Genomic DNA, 16,821 nt, shown 5'->3' with positions numbered 1-16,821 from the left:
TTTTTTTGCAAAGATAGGTTCCTGCTATGTTGCTCAGGCTGGTCTTGAATTCTTGGCGCCCAGCAATCCTCCGGCCCTGGCTTCCCAAAGTACTGGGCTTTCGAGCATGAGCCACCATGCCCAGCCCTTTTCCCAATTTTTAACTAGTATTTTCACTTTCTTTATGGTGTTGTTTGATAAACAGTAACTTTTCATTTTACTATAGTCAAGTTCATCAACTTTCCTTTCATAATCAATGCTTTCGTTTTTACAAAACCCTTCCTCAGACCAGGCGTGGTGACTCACGCATGTAATCTCAACATTTTGGGAGATGCGGGGGCACTTGAGCCCAGCCTGGGCAACACAGCAAAAACCCCATCTCTACAAAAAATTAGCTGGGCATGGTGACCAAGGCAGGAGATTCTGGTGAAATGCTTGAGTCTGGGAGGCAGAGATTACAGTGAGCTGTCATCACGTCACTGTACTCCAGCCTAGGTGACAAAGCCAAGACCCTGTCTCAAAAAAATAAACCTTCCTCACCTTACAATCTAAATGCTATATACCTCTATTTCCTGCGAAGAGTTTGAAAACTGAACTTCATTATGGTTTTTTAGACAGATTTTGTCATTATGAATGATAATAAGGTAGGGATCTAATTTCTCTTTCCATATAGTACAACTTTCCTTTCGTGAGATGGAGTTTCGCTCTTGCTGCCCAGGATGGAGTGCAATGTCACAATCTCGGCTCACTGCAACCCCTGCCTCCCGGGTTCAACCGATTCTCCAGCCTCAGCCTCCCAGGTAGCTGGAACTACAGGCGTGCACCACCACACCTGGCTAATTTTTTTGTATTATTAGTAGAGACAGGGTTTCCTCATGTTGGCCAGGCTGGTCTCGAACTCCTAGACTCAGGTGATTCACCCACCTCAGGCTCCCAAAGTGCTGGGATTACAGGCGTGAGCCACCGTGCCCAGCCCTATCTCCAGTATTTCTTTGTCCTGATTTTTAATTTTCTCTTTCTGGGACATCTTACATCTTTGTTAACACTACTACTTCTACCCTCCATTTATCTTGTAGCTTTTCTTTTTATATTTTCTATTTCTTTTTTTCTTCTTAGGGATTTGCTCAACCTGGTCTTCTAATTCAGTTCTCTTGGCTGTACCCACTGTATTATTTATCCCATCTCCTGAAGTCTCCTAAATATCTCATTTTTCCATCTTACAACAACTTGGCTTGGTTCTCACATTTTCTTTTTTTTTTTTTTATTATACTTTAAGTTCTAGGGTACATGTGCACAAGGCGTAGGTTTGTTGGTTCTCACGTTTTCTAGTTCTCATTTCACATTAGTATCTTCTCGTATTTCTTCTAGCACGTTTACTATAATAATTTTAAGTTTATTGGACAAGTGTTCTTTTTTTTTTTTTTTTTTTTTGAGACAGAGTCTCACTCTGCTGCCCAGGCTGGAGTGCTGTGGCTGGATCTCAGCTCACTGCAAGCTCCGCCTCCCGGGTTCACGCCATTCTCCTGCCTCAGCCTCCCGAGTAGCTGGGACTACAGGCGACCGCCACCTCGCCCGGCTAATTTTTTTGTATTTTTTTAGTAGAGACGGGGTTTCACCGTGTTAGCCAGGATGGTCTCGATCTCCTGACCTCGTGATCCACCCGTCTCGGCCTCCCAAAGTGCTGGGATTACAGGCTTGAGCCACCGCGCCCGGCCTTTTTGTATTTTTTAGTAGAGACGGGGTTTCACTGTGTTAGCCAGGATGGTCTCGATCTCCTAACGTCGTGATCCGCCCGCCTCGGCCTCCCAAAGTGCTGGGATTACAGGCTTGAGCCACCGCGCCCGGCCACAAGTGTTCTAATATATATCTGCTTCTACTAAAATCTTTATGTTTCTCATATATCTATTATTTTTAGTTTGTGAATTCCCTTTCACTCTGGGGTATTGGCTCCTGTCAGGTGGTGCCTGTGGAAGGCCAGACTCCAGACTGGCTTATGCCCAATCAATTCAGAGCTGAGTGGTGGATAAAATCCAAGCTAAAAAAACGTAATCACTCACTGACATGAGTGATCACTCCCAGGGAGAAGCAGCATTAGAAGACACGACTGGGCTATAATCCCCCAAGTCCTAGGGTTGAGAGGGGATGATACTGAAGCAATTATCAGCGGTTAATTGGTCTCCACCTGCTTGTCTCAGTGCCTCACAAACATCAGGGGTTAGCCACTGTCCTGATTTCAATTCTACCTTCAGCTGAATCGGATCTTTTAGTTGAGAACAGATTTGGATGCAGGCAATGGTGAAGGAGAACTGGAAGCAGAACCTTAACAGTTCCTTTTCTACTTTATTCTCCCACAGCCCATTTTATTCTCAGGCTGTAAGAGAATGCTCTCAGAGATATTTCCATAGTACCTCCCACAGGTACTGCCTGATAGGACCCAATACCCCAGAGTGAAAAGGAATTCACAAACTAAGGATGTTCTCCTCCCCATCTCCCACATTCACCTTTCAAAACAGCCCTTGTCAGCTGGACGTGGTGGCTCACACCTGTAATCCCAGCAATTTCGGAGGCCAGGGTAGGTGCATCATTTGAGGTTAGGAGTTCGAGACTAGCCTGGCCAACCTGGTGAAACCCTGTCTCTACTTCCAGCCTGGGCAACAGAGCGAGACTCCGTCTCAAAGAAACAGTAATAAAAAAAATTGTTTTAAATAAACCAGCCCTTGTCAACTCACAGTTTCTCTCAATGTTCTCCATTTTCTCTTTCAAGTTCCTCTAGAGTTAAACCTAGGGAAAGGACCGACAGCGCTGGTCTCCATTCTCTGTCAGAGCACATGCTTTCTTCACGTTTCAGGGATTTGGTTTGCAAGCTCATTCGACAGGGAGGAATTCTGTGTCCCTCCTACCACTACCCCTCCCCTTCCTAAATGTAAATTTGGGCTGGTCTCTATTCATCCTTCAGAGTCCTGCTCCAGAACTAGGTCTACTATCAGCAGCCCAGGACTCCCAACCTTTGGTCACATAAGGACTAGGTAGACTCGGTCACCAGCTGCAAGTGCTTGGCCCAGGCTCCCGTTACAAGACCAGACCTGCTTCCTCCATATGTACACAGCTTTTTAAAAGCCAGTGAACCTTTTTAATACTTTGGTAACCTTCTTTCACAGGCAGAGGAGCACCCCCATTTGCCCGTTGTTTGGAGTGCGCAGTTTGGCTTTGATTCTTTGCCTTGCCTGGAGTATACTTCTAATTCCTGCTGTCCTGCACAAGCTGAATCCCCAGCTACCCACCGCCACCCAGGCCTACAGGTTTCCACACATTTATTACTTTATGTTTCTGTTCCATTGCTGGTCCATAGAAATAAGTTTTCCTTTGGAGGAAAGTGATTATACCTCTTTAATTCCCTTCTTTTGCGTTTTTTTATATCATTGGTATGTGTTTGGCCCAGAGGAAACTGAAATTCACCATTATCTTGACTGACAATCCCATTACCATGCTTTTTTTTAAAAAAAAATCATTTTTCTTGCCTTACATTGGCAGAGCAGCCCTTCCTGGCTACTGGCTTAAAGTAGTCACTCCGTTCTAGGTGGCATTAGGCATGAGACCTGAAGTACCGACTATCTTACCACAAAAGGTGACAAGATCTCAAACCTTAGCCATAGGGCTATATCAGGTTTCAATGCTACCTGCTTCTATTCCTGCTCACTGTTCTGGCTTTTGTCCTTCTTCACTTCTAGCACCAGAATTTCCCAGTCCCCGTCCCTACCTTCCCTTATTTTAATTCTCATCTATGAGCAAAATAACTTTTCAAATGTTTTAACCGGTATCTCCACGTGTCTGCAGGGGGACAAACAGGTGAGAAGTCAAGAGAAGAGGTCTTCTTGAGTTCAATTCAACATAGTGAAAGAACATCAAGTTATTTCCACTCGTCTTTTTTTTTGAGATGGAGTCTCACTCTGTCGTCCAGGCTGGAGTACAGTGGCGCAATCTCAGCTCACTGCCAGCTCTGCCTCCCCAGTTCACGCCATTCTCCTGCCTCAGCCTCCTGAGTAGCTGGGACTACAGGCGCCCGCCACCACGCCCGGCTAATTTTTTGTATTTTTAGTAGAGACGGGGTTTCATCATGTTAGCCAGAATGGTCTTGATCTCCTGACCTTGTGATCCACCCGCCTCGGCCTCCCAAAGTGCTGGGATTACAGGCGTAAGCCACCGCACCCAGCCTCATTTGCCTTTTAAGCTCAAGCATCACCTGTCGGTAAGTATCCCCTATCCTCTCAAATCCCCTCTTCTTTGACCCCACAGCACCCTCTACTTAACTGTAGTAAATTTTAAAACAAGAAAAATTTTAGCAAACATTTTAAACAAAATCTGCACCAAAAACCTATATTATAGCTATCTATACGTACAAAAGTACAATATATCCTTCTATTACCTAACACTCATACTCACCATATCATTGGGATGGACCAAAAACAAATAGATCCCTGGATGTTTTTCCACCACCTGAAAGGAGCAATTGGCTTGTTCCATCCGACAAAGTGCTTCAACACATAACTCGTCTAAAAGGAAAAAAGTAAGTAAAATATATAAATCTTATCATCTTATCAAGATTACCTAAATTAGGTTCCTTGGGTTATTCTGTAAATAAATAAAAATTTGCTTTTTTCCCCCCAAATTGAGGCATAAAAATGCTTATATTGTAAATGCAGGAACAATATTTACCTATCTGACAGGCTAAATCAGTTGGTCATAGCATGTTCTTGGAAATTATTCTGACCTTATTAGAATAGATCCCTTTTTTGCCGGGCGTGGTGGCTCACACCTGTAATCCCAGCACTTTGGGAGGCCACGGTGGGCAGATCACCTGAGGTCAGTAGTTTGACTGACCAACATGCAGAAACCCTATCTCTACTAAAAATACAAAATTAGCCAGGCATGGTGGCACACGCCTGTAATCCCAGCTACTCAGGAGGCTGAGGCAAGAGAATTGCTTGAACCCAGGAGGTGGAGGTTGTGGTGAGCCAAGATCGTGCCATTGCACTCCAGCCTAAGCAACAAGAACAAAACTGTCTCAAAAAAAAAAAAAAAAAAAAAGATTGTATCTCTTTATTTACACTTAGGATAATTATCTCCAGAGGGAATGTATAAAGGACCTGTAACCATATGGTTGTAAGTCCAATTCCATTTGTATTTAATGTTTTGATCCACCTAGACTTTATCTGATACAAAAATAAGGAACAAAGTCAGCTTTACCCCTGAGCAACTAGCTGTCCCATTCTCATTTACTGAACAATCCATTTACCCTTTCAGATGAATCAACTTTAACTGTAAAATTTCAAAAAAAAGGCCGGGCGCGGTGGCTCAAGCCTGTAATCCCAGCACTTTGGGAGGCCGAGACGGGCGGATCGCGAGGTCAGGAGATCCAGACCATCCTGGCTAACATGGTGAAACCCCGTCTCTACTAAAAAATACAAAAAACTAGCCGGGCGAGGTGGTGGGCGCCTGTGGTCCCAGCTGCTCAGGAGGATGAGGCAGGAGAATGGCGTAAACCCGGGAGGCGGAGCTTGCAGTGAGCTGAGATCCAGCCACTACACTCCAGCCTGGGCGACAGAGCGGGACTCCGTCTCAAAAAAAAGAAAAAATTTCAAAAAAAATTATCATTTTTTATTTCCAATAATACAGTTTTTTCACTAGTGGCACTGGCTGGCTTTGGGGATGGGAGGCACAATGACTAGAAAAGCACGAAGGGCGCTCCTGGGATGTTGATAATGTTTTGATTTTTGACCTGGATGCTGGCTACACAAATGTGTTTGATTTGCAAAAAAAAAGAAAACAAACATATACTGTTATGGATATTCTTTAATACTTGAAAAAAATCTCAGAATTTTCAAATCTAGTTACTTCGAATTTATTGGTTTAGACAAAACTGACTCGCACTTTTAGATCTACTTTTCAGTTTACTGAAAATACAGTAAATAAACAAGATAAATAACAGTACAGGAAAGAAATCAGAAAAATCCATAAAGTGTGTGCAAATATATGGCCTCCCCTAACAAGTCAGACTCATGGCCAAAAAAAAAAGATGAGGGCACAAGTTGGTTTCTGTACAAACACAGTTGGCATGTGCAGGGGTTTGGTTCCAGGGTACCAAAATCCACAAACAGCTGAGTCCTGCAGTTGGCCCTGAGAAACCAGCATATACCTAAAGTCGACCCTCCAGAGAAGCGGGTTTTGTAACCCATAAATACTGTATTTTTAATTTCACTTTGGTTGAAAAAAGATCCATGTATGGCCGGGCGCGGTGGCTCAAGCCTGTAATCCCAGCACTTCGGGAGGCCGAGACGGGCGGATCACGAGGTCAGGAGATCGAGACCATTCTGGCTAACACGGTGAAACCCCATCTCTACCAAAAACTACAAAAAACTAGCCGGGCGACGTGGCGGCGCCTGTAGTCCCAGCTGCTCGGGAGGCTGAGGCAGGAGAATGGCGTGAACCCGGGAGGCGGAGCTTGCAGTGAGCTGAGATCCAGCCACTGCACTCCAGCCTGGGCGACAGAGCGAGACTCCGTCTCAAAAAAAAAAAGATCCATGTATGACAGGATCTGCACAGTTCAAGGGTCAACAAAGATTGTTTTTGGGTTTTTTAGAGACAGGGTCTCGCGCTGTTGCCCAGAATGAAGTACAGTGGTGTGCTCATGGCTCACCACAGGCTCAACCTCCTGGGCGCAAATGATCCTCCCACCTTAGCCTCCTGAGTACCTAGGAATACAGGCACGTGCCATCACATCCAGCTAAATTTTATTTTTTGTAGAGATGGGGGAGGGAGGGTATTGCTATGCTGCTGAGGCTGAGAAGGACTTTTTAGAATTAAAAGAACTATGTACCAAATGCACTGCGTGGTCCCTGACTAGTTTCTAATTTAAGTAAATCAGCCAAAAACACATTTTGCAACTATTGGGAAAACATGAAAATGAATTCGATTTTAGTACTGTTATTTTGGGCCAGGCCTGCTGGCTCACACCTGTAATCTCAGCACTTTAGGAGGCCGAGGTGGACAGATCACTTGAGGTCAGGAGATTGAGACTAGCCTGGCCAACATGGCGAAACCCTGTCTCTACTGAAAATATAAAAAATTAGCCAGATGTAGTGGCAGGTGCCTGTAATCCCAGCTACTCAGGAGGCTGAGACAGGAGAATCGCTTGAATCCAGGAGGCGGAGAGTGCCATGAGCCAAGATGGCGCCATTGCACTCCAGCCTGGGTGACAGTGAGACTCTTAAAAAAAAAAACAAAAGGTATTGTTAGATTTGATAGGTTAGGGAAATGTCAACCAAAATCTAAACAGCTATAATAAGCCACGCCATGGTGGTTAACGAAAATTACTATAGAATAGCACTTCCCAACCATGGGTGATTTTACACCTTACCCCCCAAAAGGGATATTCAGCAACGTCTGGAGATATTTTTCGTTGTCACAAAGGAGATAGGGAGTGCTACCGGTATTTAGTAGACAGAGGCCAGGGATGCTGCTACACATCCCACAATGGATGGCAGAGCCCCACAGCAAAGGATTATCCAAAATGTCACCAGTGCAAGGCTGAGAACCCCGCCACAGATACATTACAAGAATGAAAATCATTATTATTATTACCATTTTTTAAGACAGAGTCTCCCTCTGTCAGCCAGGCTGGAGTGCAGTGGCACAATCTTGCTTCACTGCAACCTCCGCCTTCCAGGTTCAAGTAATTCTCCTGCCTAAGCCTCCTGAGTAGCTTGGATTACAGGTGCCTGCCACCACACCTGGCTAATTTTTGTAGTTTTAGTAGAGATGGGGTTTCACCATGTTAGCAAGGCTGGTCTCAAACTCCTGACCTCAGGTGATCCGCCCGCCTCAGCCTCCCAAAGTGTTAGGATTACAGCTGTGAGCCACCATGCCCGGCAAGAATGAAAATTATTAATAATTGAACAAATAAATGAACAGATACGTAATAAAGCAAATATAGCAAAATGTTAACAACTGTATAATCTATGTGATAGGTATATGCTGTTCACTCTATAATTTATTTTTCTATGTTAAAAAAATTTCACAACAAAATGTTGGGAGCCAGGCATAGTGGCTCAGCCTTATAATCCCAGCAATTTGCAAAGCTGAGGTGGGAGGACTGCTTGAGCCCAGGAGTTCAACACCAGCCCGGGCAACACAGTTAAACTTCATCTCTACAATAGATACAACATAAAATTAGCTGGATGCAATGGCACACACCTGTACTCCCAGCTACCCACAAAGCTCAGGCAGGAATATTACTTGAGCCCAGGAGGTAGAGGCTGCAGGGTGCCATGACTGCGCCACTGCACTTCAGCCTAGGAGACAGAGCAACACCCTGTCTCTTAAAAAAAAAAAAAAAAAAAAAATCTTTAGTTGCCCTCTGAACAAGATAAGTTTGAACTGTGCCCCTAAAAACAGGTATTTTGTGTTTGAACTCAAAAAATCAAAAATGTTGGAAAAAAATGAAGTCCTAATTATTTATCCTAAGTTTAGCAAACAAATTTGCAATAAGCCTAAATTCTTATGATACTAAAATAATAAAACTGAAATAACTTGAGGAACCATCAAGATACTCACTAACACGTTCATGTACAAGCAAATAAGGATATTTCAGTATTTCAAGAAGAGGAACTCGAAGCTTATATTCAAAGTCTCGTCCAGTGATGTCCAACACTAGCATCTCTCCATTGCTGTCTACTATATATAAGTCGTCATCATCTCCAATTTCTGCCTTCATGAATTTTTCAAAGTGCTTTATCAGACGTAAGGTTTCCAATTCCCATAAAACCTGAAGGAAAATAAGTGGGCAGTGTGCGTTATGTCTTATCATCAACAAAATACACTGAATGTGATGACCCAGAAAGCCTTTTCCTAAGTACAAAAATTCTGAAATGTAAAGTATTAGAGATTGTATTTTAGATTGAAAGAAAACTATTTAAATGTGGCCACTTTTATGAAAAATGAGTATACACAGTATGAGATGCTGGCCAGGCACAGTGGCTCACACCTGTAATCCCAGCATTTTGGAAGGCTGAGGTAGGACTGTTTTAGGCCAGGAGTTCGAGACCAGCCTGGGTAGCAAAGAAAGACCCTGTCACTAACAAAAAAAAAAAAAATTATAGAAAAATTACCTAGGTGTGGTGCATGCCTACAGTCCTATGATTGTGCCACTGTACTCCAGCCTGGATGACGGAGGGACACCCTGTCTCTAAGAGAAAAAGAAAACAGGGCAGGTGCGGTGGCTCACGCCTGTAATCCCAGCACTTTGAGAGGCTGAGGAGGGCGGATCACCTGAGGTCAGGAGTTCGGGACCACCCTGACCAACATGGAGGAATCTCATCTCTACTAAAAATACAAAAATAGCCAGGCGTGGTGGTGCATGCCTGTAATTCCATACTCGGGAGGCTGAAGCAGGAGAACTGCTTGAACCCAGGAGGCAGAGGTTGCAGTGAGCAGAGATCGTGCCATTGCATTCCAGCCTGGGCGACAACAGCGAAACTCCGTCTCAAACAAAAAACCAAACAAACAAAAAAAACAACAAGAAAACAAGTAGTACGGGATGTTTGAACAATTTTTTTTTTTTTTCTGAGACAGTCTTGCCCTGTCGCCCAGGCTGGTGTGCAATGGTGTGGTTTCAGTTGACCTCAACCTTGGCCTCCCGGGTTCAAGCGGTTCTCCTACCTCAGCCTCCCAAGTAGCTGGAATTACAGGCGCCAGTCATCACACCTGGCTAATTTTTGTATTTTTAGTAGAGACGGAGTTTCACCATGTTGGCCAGGCTACTCTCGAATTGCCGACCTCGTGATCTGCCTGCCTCGGCCTCCCAAAGTGCTGGGATTACAGGCACAAGCCATAGCGTCTGGCCTTAAACACTTCTATAGAATTTTTCTATAAGTATCTCAACATCCCTATCAACTATATTCAAAAAAAAAAAAAAAGAGAGAGAGAGAAGCTATTCAATGCAAAACTGGGGCCCTTCTACGTCTTCCCTTCTACGTTCTAGCCATAGCTAACTACCCTAGCGCAGCCAACTACCTTGGCGCAGCTTGTAGTATAAAGACGCTGTATAGCTTCATAATTAGAAAACCTTACAAAATGCACGTTTCTCAACACCAATCCATTACTAATCATCCTCTCCTCTATATACTGCACATATCTCTATGGTCTACGTTCTGTTTTTCATCAAATAAATAAACCAAATATTCAAAGCCAAATATTTAGAATTGTATCTTTCACTTTGGTTATTATGACTGGAAAACATGCTTGCCCTTAGAGGTTTACACCATTTGCCCATTTAAAAAAGAAGAAAAAAAGAAGTTATTATTACCAATTAAAAAAAAAAAAAAAACCCTGGCCAGGTGCAGTGGCTCACAGCTGTAATCCCAGCACTTTGGGAAGCCGAGGTGGGCAGATCACCTGAGGTCAGGAGTTTGAGACCAGCTGGGTCAACATGGTGAAACCCCATCTCTACTTAAAACAAAAAATTAGCCAGGTGTGGTGGCACGTGCCTGTAGTCCCAGCTACTTGAGAGGCTGAGGCAGGAGAATCACTTGAACCCACCCGGGAGGCAGAGGATGAAGTGAGCCAAGATTGCGCAACTGCACTCCAGCCTGGGCAACAGAGTGAGACTCTGTCTCAAAAAGAAAAAAAAAGAAAAGCCAATTAACAAAAACCCAGGCCATTCAGATACATTCATGTATTATAGCACTGACCAAAAAATTATGAAACAAATCCCCTCCCAATAACTCTATTTCATTAAACTATTTTATACCAATGTGACTAAAAGTGACAGATCATAAAATTCTGATCCAGGTTTCAATTCCATCAGTGATAAACATTGACTCAGCACCTACTATGTACCAGGCAATGAGTTAGGTACTTGACTTATACTGGCCTTCAAAGTCGGCCAGGCATGGTTGCTCATGCCTGTAATTCCAACACTGGGGGGCCAAGGCGGGAGGATCACTTGAGCTCAGGAGTTCAGGACCAGCCTGGGCAAAATAGTACGACCTCGTCTCTACAAAAAAATTTTAAAAATCAGCGGAGCATGGTGGCACATGTCTGTAGTCCCAACTACTCAGGAGGATGAGACGGGAGGATGGCTTGAGTCCAGAAGGCTGAGGCTGCAGTGAACCGTGATCTCACCACTGCACAGAATTCCAGCCTCAGCAACAGAGCAAAGACCTTGTCTCCAAAACTTAGCAAAACAAACTATGAAAACCCATGTGGCCCATGGAAAATCATGAGAAGCACTTTCACTTTCAGCAATTTGTCCTAAGAATATACTCGAATGTGTAAAATGATACATGTATAATCACTCCACTGCATTCCAGTCTGAGTGACAGAGTGAGACTCCATTTCTAACAACAAAAACAAACAAAAAAAAACCCCACTAAGTTGCAATCGTATCATCATTTCTCTGAATATCCAACAGAGTTCAAACTTATTCTCTTCCTAGCTGTCACGCTCTGAAAAATATTGCCCATCTGATATAAATTACCTCATGCAAGAATGGCAATTCATCTCTTGCTTTGTGGTATTCCACCACACAATATAAGCAGTAGCAGAGGTCTTCGTTGGCTGTTTGAAATTCACTGGATGGAGTGTTGGAAGCATAGCGCTTTAGGAAGTCAACGGTGGAACCACCACGTGGAGTACACCAATAACATGTGTTCATTCTGTACCTACAGCCAGAAAAGACAACATCAAGAAGAAAACCAACTTCAGACCGTCTGTGTGTCAAGAACAGGTACACTTCCAACTTGTGACCCTGGTTTCAATTTAAAATGTGTCGGCCGGGCGCGGTGGCTCAAGCCTGTAATCCCAGCACTTTGGGAGGCCGAGACGGGTGGATCACAAGGTCAGAAGATCGAGACCATCCTGGCTAACACGATGAAACCCCGTCTCTACTAAAAAATACAAAAAAAAAAAAAAAAAAAAGAAAACTAGCCGGGCGAGGTGGCGGGCGCCTATAGTCCCAGCTACTTGGGAGGCTGAGGCAGGAGAATGGTGTAAACCCGGGAGGCGGAGTTTGCAGTGAGCTAAGACCCGGCCATTGCACTCCACCCTGGGCGACAGAGCGAGACTCCGTCTCAAAAACATAACATAACATAACATAACATAACATAACATAAAATGTGTCACTAAAGCCCAAATCTTCTGCCAGCTGGCTTATCAATCACTGAACTCACTAAACAAAAAAAAAATCCTTCCATTGTTGACACATGAAAAATTCAGAAAAACGAAAGCATTATAAAAGGAATAAGTATCATAAGGCAACAAAGTTGTGCTACAGAGAAGGCTCAAAACTACACAGTACTGATAGAAAATATACAGAGACCCAGACTTACCAACGTTTCCAAAGTAGATTTTGGAGTGGGGAAAAAAGTTACCTAGTATGAACTTAAGTTGATTTCATAAACTGAATGGACCTAGCTCATGCATCTTCATTGGGAGTGATGTCACCCTCAGAGAGATCTAAAACTAGTTAGTGGGACGTGAAAAAGTCCTCCTCTTTTCAGATATAAAGCTCAGATAGACAGTACATAAAGAGAGACACAATATATTGGTAGTATTAAAATTCACAGGAGGGGCAGTTTTTAAAAATGTTCAAAAACTCTCCATTCAGGGAGAAAGAAGGTTAGAAGAAGGTTAAAATACCTAAGTAAGGCGGTGGCTCACACCTGCAATCCTAGCACTTTGGGAGGCCGAGGTGGGCTTGCTTGAGGTCAGCAGTTCGAGGCCAGCCTGGCCAACATGGCGAAACCCTGTCGCTACTAAAAAATATATAAAAATTAGCTGGTGGAGCCGGGCGCGGTGGCTCAAGCCTGGGTGACAGAGTGAAATTCTGTCTGAAAAAAAAAAAAAAAACCTAAGTGAAGACATCGGGTATGTGGGAAGGGAAACGTGGCAGTGTGAGATTTTTGAGTATCACCATCACCCTAAACTTCAGAATACATCATCTTTACCAACAGAAAAAATAAAACATCTCAACAGAAAATAGGCTTGGCTGCTGAGGCTTCTGTGGCATAAAGCTGGTTCCTAAAATAAAGTGATTTCTAAAAATTCTTTAATTTCTTCTTATACCCACAATTAAATAATTTAGAAATGCATAAGCAAATACATTGTCATATGAATTGATTTCTTAAAATTTATTAAATATTACTTTTACTTATGCTTTTGAAGAGGTATGCTTTCTTCATGGTTCTAAAAAAAATTCAGGGTAGCCGGCCGGGCGCGGTGGCTCAAGCCTGTAATCCCAGCACTTTGGGAGGCCGAGACGGGTGGATCACGAGGTCAGGAGATCGAGACCATCCTGGCTAACACAGTGAAACCTCGTCTCTACTAAAAATACAAAAACTAGCCGGGCGAGGTGGCGGGCGCCTGTAGTCCCAGCTACTCGGGAGGCTGAGGCAGGAGAATGGCGTAAAAAACCCGGGAGGCGGAGCTTGCAGTGAGCCGAGATCCGGCCAAGACTCCGCCTCAAAAACAAAAAAAAAATTCAGGGTAGCTTTCAACATTAAAGTATATACACAAAAGGACATTTAAAAATGAAATTTCAAAAAACAAAATCTGGCCGGGCGCGGTGGCTCAAGCCTGTAATCCCAGCACTTTGGGAGGCCGAGATGGGCGGATCACAAGGTCAGGAGATCGAGACCATCCTGGCTAACACGGTGAAACCCCGTCTCTACTAAAAATACAAAAAACTAGCCGGGCGAGGTGGCGGGCGCCTGTAGTCCCAGCTACTCGGAGGCTGAGGCAGGAGAATGGCATAAACCCGGGAGGCGGAGCTTGCAGTGAGCCGAGATGCAGCCACTGCACTCCAGCCCGGGCAACAGAGCGAGACTCTGTCTCAAAAAAAAAAAAAAATCAAAACTTCTTTAGAAGGAATTTAATTTCACTGAGTTCTACATCAAGAGCTTCCTGAAAGCAGAGGAAAAGGGTAACATGAGTTACAGTTCTCATCGAAGTTGGGGAGAAAAAAGAGTATACAGTGATAGCCGCAGAGTACCGCCCTTTCCTGACACTAACTCTAATTCAATTACATTTTATTAAGGCCTCCTAGTACAGGGGCACTGCAGACCAGGAAATGCCAAGTAACATGGGATAAGATCTTCAATGTATTTCTGCAGAATTTAAAACTGTTTTATTCAAAAGAAGAATTACTTATACCTAAGAGGCTAATATCACACTACTAGTAAGTTAACAGCTTGCAGAAGCTGGTTTTTTTTCTGGCAACCTAGTTTAACATGGAAAACAAACTTAGAAGACATAAGAACAGAAAGTGAAACTTCAAGGAGGTTTCTCAAACATCGTTTTAAGCATGATCTCAGCAGCTAACAGACTGCAGTCAATTTAAGTTTTAAAAAACTTAAGTGGGGGCCGGGCGCGGTGGCTCAAGCCTGTAATTCCAGCACTTTGGGAGGCCGAGGTGGGTGGATCACAAGGTCAGGAGATCGAGACCATCCTGGCTAACACGGTGAAACCCCGTCTCTACTAAAAATATAAAAAAATTAGCCGGGCGTGGTGGCGGGCGCTTGTAGTCCCAGCTGCTCGGGAGGCTGAGGCAGGAGAATGGCGTGAACCCGGGAGGTGGAGTTTGCAGTGAGCCGAGATCGCGCCACTGCACTCCAGGCTGGGCAACAGAGCGAGACTCTGCCTCAAAAAAAAAAAAAAAAACTTAAGTGGGACTACCATGCAAATAAAATGTTGCGTACTTCTTTTCCCACTTACCTTACTTGAAACTCTTAATGTTGTGTACTTTACTAACAAAGGAGACAACAAAAGAAACCTTCTATTAAGAAAATTACAGAATTTGCTTTTTATTTCACTCAGAAAAAGAACCTATTTCCACAACCAAAAAAGCAAGACTAATTTTCTCGAAGCATATGGGAGTCACTACCAAAATAGGTGAGTGTTGTGGCATCTAGAAGATAACGGAGAACACTGCTGCAGAGCACACCGAGAACACACCCTTCAGTAGTTCTTCTTCAAAAGGCTGTGTGTTTGGTTTTGTCTTCAAACTTAAAATCATCACTGTCCTAATGGCTAAGCCCAGGAAATCTTAATAGGGCATATTTTGTCTTTTAGGGAGAAAATAATTGCTTCTAAGCTACTGAGAATCCTATTAAGCTTTTGTACAACTCAGTTCGGCATATTTTGTCTTTTAGGGAGAAAATAATTGCTTCTAAACTACTGTGAATCCTATTAAGCTTTTGTACAACCGTTTGGAATCATTACTGAATGACAAATGGGTGTGTCCAGAAAATGCTCAAGCTGCAAAAGCAAAATTAAAGCAACTCTCTGAGCACCCACCACAAAGAGAGGTAATGTGTGAAAACCAAAAATACAGCATGCTTCACCACAGGTGTAACTGTAACTTTCTACAGACTTATGCTTAGGTTATCCATTTCTCAGTATCAGTCAGAAACTTCAAATACACTTCTCAGCTAAACATCCAGAAGTTTAGATTCACTACCTCCCACTTCAGCTCCTTTGCACTCTGGCTTCTACCCTTATACTCCACTGAATTTTAAGTCCCTAACAATCTCTACATCCACCAATCCAACAGGTTCCTTACTTGACTCTGCTAAAGCATATGAAAATGCTGGCCGGGCGCGGTGGCTCAAGCCTAGCCTAGAACTCCAGACAGACACATTCAATATCCAACTGCATACAGTGTATCTCTACTCACGTGTCTGAGGGGCACCTCAAAGTAAACATGACCAGAACCCAACGAAGTCCTTCCCTTAAATCTGTTATTTGTTCTATATTCCCTTGTTGATGACATTACCATCCATTCAATTTTCAAATCAGTAACCTAGGAATTACCCTATACACTCCTTCTCCCTCAGCCGCAATCTCTGAGCTCTAGAGCCTACCCCTTACTTACTTCTCTACTTTCTTCTCAGTGCAACCGCCACTGCCTTCTTAGTTCAATACATTTTCATCATTTGCCTGGATTACTGAAGAAGCCTAAATGATCTGTCTCTTGTTTGATCGCCACCAATTCCTCCTCCAAAATGTTGCCAGAGGCCAAAGCCCCAAACTGGACTTCGAAAGCACAAATGACTCTTCCTCCGATGTTTGGATAAAATTCAAATTGTTGAGCTCAACACACACAAGGCCCGCGATGATCCAGCTTCCACATCATCTCTTTCCTCCACACTTACCTCTTTTCACTTGCTCTTCCTAAAACCATTCATGGTGACTGGTACTCCCTGCCTTTATGGAAGTTCTTCCATTTGCCTTGAAAACCCACCCTCCTACCTCTACCTGGTTCTTAACTGTGAATGCCTGTCAGACTTACCTCAGGAACTTCAAAAAGAAAAAGTAGCCGGGCGCGGTGGCTCAAGCCTGTAATCCCAGCACTTTGGGCCCCGAGACGGGCGGATCACGAGGTCAGGAGATCGAGACCATCCTGGCTAACATGGTGAAACCCCATCTCTACTAAAAAATACAAAAAACTAGCCGGGCAAGGTGGCGGGCGCCTGTAGTCCCAGCTACTCGGGAGGCTGAGACAGGAGAATGGTATGAACCTGGGAGGCGGAGCTTGCAATGAGCTGAGATCCAGCCACTGCACTCCAGCCCAGGCGACAGAGCAAGACTCTGTCTCCAAAAAAAAAAAAAAAAAAAAGAAAAAGAAAAAGTAGAAAAGATCCTGTGGATAAAATTGTTTCCCTTTTAAAGAACTCCACTAAGATTCCAAGAGAAAGCTGGATTTGATAATAACCAGTGTGCAAGCCCTCCCTGAGTGTCATCATGTCTGGGGGGCCTGTCCGACCTGTCCTCTCTTCCAGTCTATCTCTG

The 16,821-nt window shown here is 43.8% G+C and overlaps 1 protein-coding gene across 6 annotated transcripts in view; it reads right to left on the bottom strand.

Moving 5' to 3' along the window:
• The window catches only part of SETX (senataxin), a 99,338-nt gene that overhangs the window by 80,049 nt on the left and 2,468 nt on the right, over positions 1–16,821 (bottom strand). For all 6 annotated transcript variants that reach the window (XM_026457124.1, XM_026457127.1, XM_026457128.1 and 3 more), the window contains 3 exons: positions 11,513–11,696; positions 8,590–8,800; positions 4,420–4,529 (listed from right to left, as the gene is read on the bottom strand). In XM_026457124.1, the coding sequence (XP_026312909.1) occupies positions 4,420–4,529; positions 8,590–8,800; positions 11,513–11,689 (498 nt within the window). In that variant the 5' untranslated portion in view covers positions 11,690–11,696. The remainder of the gene's footprint in view (positions 1–4,419; positions 4,530–8,589; positions 8,801–11,512; positions 11,697–16,821) is intronic.

The sequence above is a fragment of the Piliocolobus tephrosceles genome, chromosome 14 (genome assembly GCF_002776525.5).
Source record: "Piliocolobus tephrosceles isolate RC106 chromosome 14, ASM277652v3, whole genome shotgun sequence".
Taxonomy (NCBI): Eukaryota; Metazoa; Chordata; class Mammalia; order Primates; family Cercopithecidae; genus Piliocolobus; species Piliocolobus tephrosceles.
Note: the sequence above shows the minus strand (reverse complement) of the source record. Positions and strands in the feature narration are given on the sequence as shown.